Source organism: Ceratosolen solmsi, unplaced genomic scaffold (assembly GCF_000503995.2).
Source record: "Ceratosolen solmsi marchali unplaced genomic scaffold, CerSol_1.0 scaffold27, whole genome shotgun sequence".
Taxonomy (NCBI): domain Eukaryota; kingdom Metazoa; phylum Arthropoda; class Insecta; order Hymenoptera; family Agaonidae; genus Ceratosolen; species Ceratosolen solmsi.
Window position 1 is genome coordinate 3647814 of NW_011948426.1, and position 8234 is coordinate 3656047.

An 8234-nucleotide genomic window follows, 5' to 3' on the forward strand; every position below is an offset into this window, starting at 1 on the left:
ATATATATATATATATATATAATGGAGCTAAAATTCATATAGCTATATTAAATTAATAATAAAACTTTTCAACAATGTAACTACAAGTATTCTTTTTCGCAAGCAGTACTCTTCAGTATCGAAATTCTGTTGCCACATTTAATAATAAATAAAATTTAAAGCATCTAAGCCAACGGCTAGCGGAATTTCGTGTCAAATGTTTTACATATTTTCCAACGAATAAATAATTATCTCATTTTCCAACGCGAGAATGGAAATTAAATGAAAAGTCTGGTGTTTCGCAGCGATAGATACCGAGACTCACGTATCGATGTATCGCGTGAAATGATCCAAAGGACTGTAAGGACAATCGCGATAGAAATGCCTGCAATCCTGATCCCGACCCGAGGCCTCCGCCTTATGATACTGGCGATCGGTATACATTTCATATTCCTCGTCAGTCATTGTTGGTGTAAGGAAAGCCTGAAGCAGTTGCCCCAAGAGACCTGGGCGGAAAAATGGCAGAGCCGCGGCCTCGCAAATGACCCGGAGGAGACAACCCCTGTCTATCGCCGCTTCCAACATTCTATACAAGCTCCACCTCGATACTAGATACGAGTGGTTTACTTTCCAAATAGTTTATTAGAAGCCAAAGTGACCCCGCGATAACAACATATCTTCGTAAATACCTTTCGAGACTCGTTTTGCGGCGATGTTATTTTGTCGGGATCCGGTGCCGTTCTCCGAGTTGTACGGCAGCAGGTAGTTGCATTTTAAAACGTAGCCGAGCGTCATGGACACCTCACCCTCCATCGGCAGTCCCAGGCCGAAGAGCACCTAAAACGTGCCAACCATAAAGTACCTCCTCCCACCCACATCCCTCCCATGAACTCACGAGCTCACCTGCATTCTCGTCTCGCTACCCCGAGGATCCGGATATAGTAGCTTAGGGGCTCGCCACTGAAAGCGGTCAGTCGCAGAGCCACTCCCCAGGATCGCGAATGCTAAAAAAAGAAGAGGACACCAGCGAGTCTCCATGCCGGTAACTGAAAATACTTGCACAGGGTAGCGGGCGACCGGCTGGTCTACGTACGCGTTGTGTGCATAACGGATCGTTTAGTGCCGCGACGGTCTAACGAGCAGATAAGCTGCGAGAGCGAAGCACTCGGTCCACCACAGTCGACCAATAACGAATTTACAAGCCGTGGTATCGTGGCCGAGCGTTAACAACACTCTTAATGGCTCTCCTAAAGTGTCCGCGTATACGGTAAGTACGAGAAGCACCGCTCGCTTTCACTTTCGATATCGTCGCCGTACTCGCGACTCTTCCCTTTAATTAAGTCCCGGAGTTTTATGTTGATATAGCCAAGGGCTCGCGGCCGTCCTCCTGATTGTATCGATGACTCGTGCAGCTGCCACTCAGAATTCGGAAATGGCCAGCATCATGCATCGTCCAATACGGGCGATCTCCTATCCGTCGAGTAGCAACATGGGCGTAAGTAAACTAGTACGCGGCATCGAGGAAAAAAAATTCTTAATGACTCATTCGACCGTAGATATTCTTTGCCTTGGCCGTGCCCCTCGAGGATCCCCTCAAGTCCGTCTCGCTGTCGTACTTCTTCGAGGCCAATTACGGACTGCCCGTCAACGCAAACGCTTTCGGCATGGAGGAGGAGGAGGGCGGTGAGGAGGGCGGTGTGGAGGGTGGTGAAGAGGGTGGTGATGAGGGTGGTGAGGAGGAAGTGCTCGCGGGTAATGCCACGGAGAGTGATATGACAACGACGACGACGACGACGATGACGACGACAACGACGACAACGACGACGACGACGGCGACAACTACGATGAGTAGGAGGAGGAGGAGGAGGAGGAGGAGGGTGGATAAGGGGAGAAGAAGCATCGACCGCTCGACCGTTTATGCCGTTCTTCAGAGCAAATTTGAGAGGTTAGTATTTTTATGTACCCGGCGTAATCGACTTTAAATTCTGGCTGTTATCCGAGGCCGCGTGCCTCCCTACTCCTTGACGCCAAGACGTCCAACATCTTTGCGATCCCAACATCTTTTTTACACATCGCAAAGTGCTCGATTTAATTGCGTGCTCGCGAAGAGTGGACAAGTGAAAACTTTCGGTATTAAATTACAAATATTTTTTTTAAATTAAACTAAGATAAAATTAAACTTGGATGGAATTTCGAACCTTACGACACCACCGACACCACCTCACATTAATATTCATAGTACATTAATTTTTAATAGATTTAGAATGATTATTCTTAATAATCGACTCTGACAATTACATTAATCGAAAGGGAAAAGAAGCTTTAGGCACTGAAGTAAATTCAAACTGCACGCGCAATTGAGTGTTTACGTGTTAATTGTTATTATGCTACAACACATTACGTACAGATTAATAATATTATATCCTTAATAAACAATACAAACTAATAATTAAATTCACGCCTCACGCGCGCAAGTGTATATATATATATATATATATATATATAATATTTAAAATATAAATGGATCATATATAATATAATCTTTATGCATAATTTATATTTAATTCAGCTTTTTAAGCTAATAATAGTTTTATTATAAAGGTAATTATCTACAGAAGAGAAATTCAGAAGAAGAGTAGTGTAATTTTTAAACCATACGTTTCTTTTCGCTTAGTGTTATTTAATAATGAATTAAACTTGTTGTAATATTTAATGTCTTTTAATTAGAAAGGGGGGAGAAAAAGAAGAAGTTGGTTAGTTACTGTAACAACTTTTTTTAACGAGTTTTAAGTTCATTCGTTCAACATTCAAAATTTAAATTTAATCGTTTATTAAAACGTTGTTAAAATTTTAAAGTAAACTTCACTGGGCTAGGCAATATTAGAATATCGTCATAATTTATCCTTGCATATTAAAAGGATTACATTAAGTTTTTAAATAACAATTTTCCTTACCTTCTCAGGACATTGAGGATTTTAAGCAAGTTTTAGTTTTCATCGAGTATCATTTAAACAATGCCCAAGTAATGCTGCATAAATACAATATTCTCAATAACACTTTGCATATAACGTGGATGTACGTAGCTCCATAACTTGATATATATACTCGAAGGTGTTTTCTTGATGAATGATATATAACACAATGGGAGCTCGTATCTGGTTTCATTAAAGCGCCGGATTCCCAGGACATGAGTGCTTGCTGCGATCGATCTGCGAGGCCTCGGAATATCCACTCGAACACAACGGCATGCTGGGGGACATCTTCCACATTGTTTTCTCGTAAGTCTCGTCATTTGTCAATTATATATTCGCTCGAATAAAAGTCCCTTACTCACCTCCTTCGATCGATTTTCAATCAGCACATTAGCTGACCTTCATCGGATTCAAATATTTCAAATCCACCTCTCCGACTAGTCCCCCCCCCCCAGTGCCCTTATGGCCACAAAAAAATACAAAAACAAAAAAAAAAACAAAAACAAAAAAACAAAACAAAACAAGAAACGGATGGGGTGATTCACTTGGATATTATGGGCTTATACTTCCAGTACTTCGACCTTTTATTCTTTCAGAATGTTCGATAAAAATACACGCGGCAGACTAATAACTCAGAGTCGAGATAAAGCGAAGCTCCGAGCACGGCTTTCCCGAGCCCTTTAACGCATTTCCCGTGTTAGATGCTGGAGATACGGTCACCTTAAGGATCTCCGGCTCTACGAGTTAAGAAATAATTTGGATTTAGGATTCAGAATCTAAGAGATTTTTATCCTCAAATTTTTAATTAAGCCACCCGTGAACTTAATAGCAAACAATTAATCTACTTCGCCGTAATTTGTGGTCTTATTCAGAGATTCGGACGACTAACAAAATTTTCATTTTTCTTAGCCGCGCTTTCTCCGCTTTAATAATGACGATTGTATTAAAATTAATGTATCATCCATAATATTGTTTAATCGCATTAATAATATCAATGTATATCGCAACTTCGATCGTACAAAAGTGTGTTTTATTATGCTTCGTAATAATACAGATGTTATTTTGTCTATATATTAAATATTGATTTTACGCGTAAAAAGTAATAATTTTCATTCAAGCATTAATGGTTTCTATAATTGATATTGAGGGAAGAGAGCTGAATCAAACATCTATAAGCATTGCCTCCGCGTATAGAATAACATATTGAAAGAAATCAGCAAATTTCGCCAACGGAGATATATCGATATCGGTATGCCTTATCCCCCAAATCAAACACTGCATCCCTTCAAATTTGTAATAAATTAACTTATTTTTATACTCTAGACCATCTAGTTCGAGGCCAGAGGATCACCTGCCGGATGGGATTATCGAAGCCGAGCTGAAGGGACGTAATGGAACCTGTTTCGATTACTATATGCTCTGTCCCCTCGGTCTTTTCGACTTGATTGGAATCCTCCGGTGAGACCTTGTATTGACACTCCGAGGCTTAGTTGCTCATTCAAATCTACATTCACAAGACTAATGTATCCATGCATTATATACTTTGTACATTAACTGCAATTAATAAAGTTCACATTATTTTGCGCATTAATTTTCTTATCCGTTCATACGGAACTTGAAGTTTCCAGCAGCACCTGTCGACAAGCTGCTATTTGGTGGCCGATTTATTAATATTACAAATTGATATCGAATAGACAGTTTTATACATACAATTTTCTCTCGCGTAACATCGCATAAGTTTTATACAGTATTTTAAGTTTTATGGTAAATATATCGTTGCATACATTATTCATAATCATGGTTTAGTAATATTAATGATTCATTGTCATTCGGGGAAAACGATAATAATATAACTATTGGAATGTATGAACTGAGCGGACATTGAATTACACGAAAAATTCGCTATTATAATGAAATGAATTCCTACTCAGCTGAATCGAGTAAGCTTTTGCGGCAATAGCGTCTATAATTTTACAATTTTCACGTCTTTAAACGACATTCGAACGGGTGTCGTGTACATAGGCGGGCCGAGACGTTGAGTACCGCAAAGGCAGCTCGGAGCAAGCGAGATGCCGCGTTAAAAATTAAGTCCGAAGAAAAATTCATTTCTCAAGTAATTCCGTTGAAGGCTGTTAAAAATGTAGCTAGCGAAGGAAAAACGACCGCGCTCTATTTAAAAAATTCATGCGGTTCTCATCCCCCTGCTCTCGAGCAACCCTGCTTACTCGCATTCTATTGCGCGCAAAATGTGGCGAATTGGAAAAGAAAGTGTAACTCGGCGGGGCGGCGGCCTCTACGTACGTGTATTTCGGTCATTCAACACCATCACTAGGCGGCGAGAGTGCAACACGCAAAGTGGATTCCTTTGATAGGAAAAACGATATTGCGCGCCATCGGTTGTCAAAGTGTTCGACGGCTTGAGCGACGCGGCCTCGTAAATAAACGACTCGCTCTCTTTCTCGACCTCCGACACTCGCGAAAAATCGCGAAAAAAAATTCATCTGTAATCGCACTCGCCTCTACTTTTGAGGTTTCGCGCACCCACCCGCACTCTCCTGGAAACTTGCAAGCCAAACGAAAAATACGATATCGGTGATATGGTTGTTTCGCATCGACTATTTTGAAAATCACGAAAACAAAGCCCCCCCCCCTCCCCCATTCGTCGCCCAACCCCTTATTCCCTAAGCCTCGAGTCCACGACGTAGACAACGGCACGACTTTTATTAACAAGATTACTACGCGGATTTCTCTCGACTTTGCATTAATAATGAGTGCGCACAGTGCTCGGGGCGCCGTATTTTCAAGCGGGTTACAATTGACTTGAATATTCACCTCCTCAAGGGCAAACCACGGACTCGAAGGAAAATTGAAACAAGTGAAAGCTGCTGCGTCGTCCGTCTAGCCGTTGAAGCTCACGATCCAGACCGAATAAAGAACGATAAAGTTTGTATAAAGATGCCATAATCTCGCTGGGAATTTATTTATGGATAATACAGTGGTGCCGTAAAGTGTCGCTACGTCGCTTCGTGGAGAAAATCCCAGCCGTCGTCCGAGGGCCAGGAGTTGGAGAGAGGCGATGCCGTGGGAGGCTGAGAACTCCAGGGAGAGTCATCATTCACTTTAAAACGTCGGTTATGTACTGATAAATGGAGAACGGGCAGGAATGGTAGATCAAGCTGCAGTCGGTGTCCATGTCCGCTCCCTCGGCATCGGCGTACTCCAGCGGCAGACCCTCCTCCGCGCTCGAAGATGGCCTGCGGAATTACATCGGGAGATCGGTTCATAAGATAATCGATCACTCCGTCCCTTCTAATTCACCCGCTCGTCCAAAATCCAGACTCGTCAAAATGCAAGTCATTGACCACCGCAGCGCCTCGTCGTTCGTTCGATTAACCAAGCGCATTTGAATTCCCGTGCCTGCGCGCTCAACGATCCACGAGGAATGGCGAAAAAGTCGCGGCCGCGAATAGCTTGGATTACGATCACCACCGGCCAAGCCTTACATATTGAAACAATGCCGATTTCCCCGCGACCGTCCATTCCCATCATCTTTCGAGCTTTTATAAATTCCTACCTTGGCATTCGATAAGTCAATAAATCAAGCACACTGTCACAATATCCGCAATTCATTCGTTCATTCGTTCATTCGTTCATTCGTTGGTTCTTTAGTTCTTTCCATCTTTAGTTCTTTCCTTCGTTCTTTAGTTCTACCCTACCTTCGCTCGTTCGTTAGTTCGTTCGTTCGTTCGATGGCTCTTTAATTCTTTCGCTCGTTTATTCGTTCGTTCATTCATTATATGATTAAATTTAAGCGTTATGTTTTACCGCTTTATTCGCCTCGATCGTAACGACTTCTGTATTTTCAAATTGCCTCTCAAATTAAAGCTTAAACATCGATTAGGACACAAAGTTTTCAAATCCCGCAAGATTCGTCGCGGGATGTTGAGAAATCAAAATTTCAACTTTACTACGACCACGTAAATTGTCACTTTAGCTGTATTTGGCGAACTTTTATTATTCTTTTATTAACAAAATTACATAATCTCACATATTAGTCATGCATTGATCTAATTTTTTACAAAAATACTTACAAAGATAACGCAGAAAATGAAGAAACGCATCAAAATAGATCTATCCATTGTAAAAATTCTACTTCTAACGACATAATAAAAATTTTATTTCGACGATTAACTGTACAATATGCGCGCGCGCATGCGCACGCACACTGACATTAATTCACTTTATTGAGATTAAAACGTTAGGGGCGACATAAAGAAGATCATAATTGTTATAATTGTCGGATAGAAAGGATACATCAGGATAAAAGGTATGGTAGTTTAATGTCTCGTCGAATAGTTGGCGGAAAGTGGGTAACTGCGAAGGAGCGCGGTAAACTCCGTCAATCACTCAATTAGGCGGTTAATAAGTCATCCCTTGAGCACAAAAGAGACAAACAGTTTCATAATCCTCTCTTCATCGAGCTCCTCATGCCCCGTGATAATGAGCCAGAGCGTCGACCGCTTCATCGCTCACCGCACAAACGCCGTATTATCTACTCGGCCACGTAAATGCATACACAGAGAAAGAGGCTCATGTACAGGGATACCCGAGCGCGCGCTCATAGATATATGAGAGAAATGAGGGAAAAAGACTTACGTGAACGTGATTCGCATGAGATCGCCGATGAGGCCATTATGTCCGTGCAGTCGATCTCGTTCTCGAGAAGTTTCGCAAATGGACCGCAGCAAGCACTGCCTCCCCGGAAATCCCAAGCTGCGCAATGAACAAAGTAAGATCATCGTTCGTTTAACTACGAGGACGGATATTTTTTTTTATTTACAACGATCGGAAAAGGGATTGGGGATAAGGCCAAGAGTTTATACGCCATTGATTTATAGTGGTGATGGTGGTGGTGGTGGTGGTGGTGGGTTGAGAAGGTGTATACGTAGGCTCTTTAGATTATATGGTGCGATGAACTTATCGAACTCGAGAGAATATCAAAATGAGGTAAACATCGTTTTTGCCGAACTGAGGCGGAGGCCATAAAAAGAAGAATAAATAAAAATTACGCGAGAGGAAGCGTTTGGGGAAGGAGGCGAGTCAAGTGGGGGAGATGGTCGAGCGATTGTTTCACAATAAAGTCGAGTAGCGGGAATTCGCTCGAAACTGAAAGTTGACTTTCGAAGACCCATGAACTTTTTAAATTATTTGTCATGAGATAAAGAGCCAACGGTTCTCGACGCCTCCGCCACCCCCCCCCCCCCCCCCCCCCCCCCCCACCCC

General features: G+C 42.1%; 3 protein-coding genes across 3 annotated transcripts in view; 1 reads left to right on the forward strand and 2 right to left on the reverse strand.

The window, feature by feature from the left end:
• Positions 1-285: 285 nt before the first annotated feature.
• Positions 286-957, reverse strand: LOC105363171 (uncharacterized). Its single transcript, XM_011500792.1, has 3 exons — positions 883-957; positions 669-816; positions 286-587 (listed from the first exon to the last, which is right to left on the reverse strand). The coding sequence occupies exons 1-3, from the start codon at positions 886-888 to the stop codon at positions 301-303; spliced, it is 441 nt and encodes a 146-aa protein (XP_011499094.1). The 5' UTR covers positions 889-957; the 3' UTR covers positions 286-300.
• Positions 958-1114: 157 nt separating this feature from the next.
• Positions 1115-4647, forward strand: LOC105363331 (uncharacterized). Its single transcript, XM_011500999.1, is given in 7 exon segments — positions 1115-1246; positions 1345-1474; positions 1536-1619; positions 1621-1727; positions 1832-1924; positions 3150-3257; positions 4275-4647. Coding segments are annotated over 7 exon segments (690 nt in total). The 5' UTR covers positions 1115-1217; the 3' UTR covers positions 4414-4647.
• A 1304-nt stretch (positions 4648-5951) lies between these two features.
• LOC105363332 (uncharacterized) overlaps positions 5952-8234 on the reverse strand; it is a 9439-nt gene continuing 7156 nt past the window's right edge. The window contains exons 3-4 of the mRNA XM_011501000.1: positions 7608-7724; positions 5952-6205 (exon numbers count right to left, since the gene is read on the reverse strand). Coding sequence (XP_011499302.1) covers positions 6067-6205; positions 7608-7724 — 256 coding nt within the window. The 3' untranslated portion in view covers positions 5952-6066. The remainder of the gene's footprint in view (positions 6206-7607; positions 7725-8234) is intronic.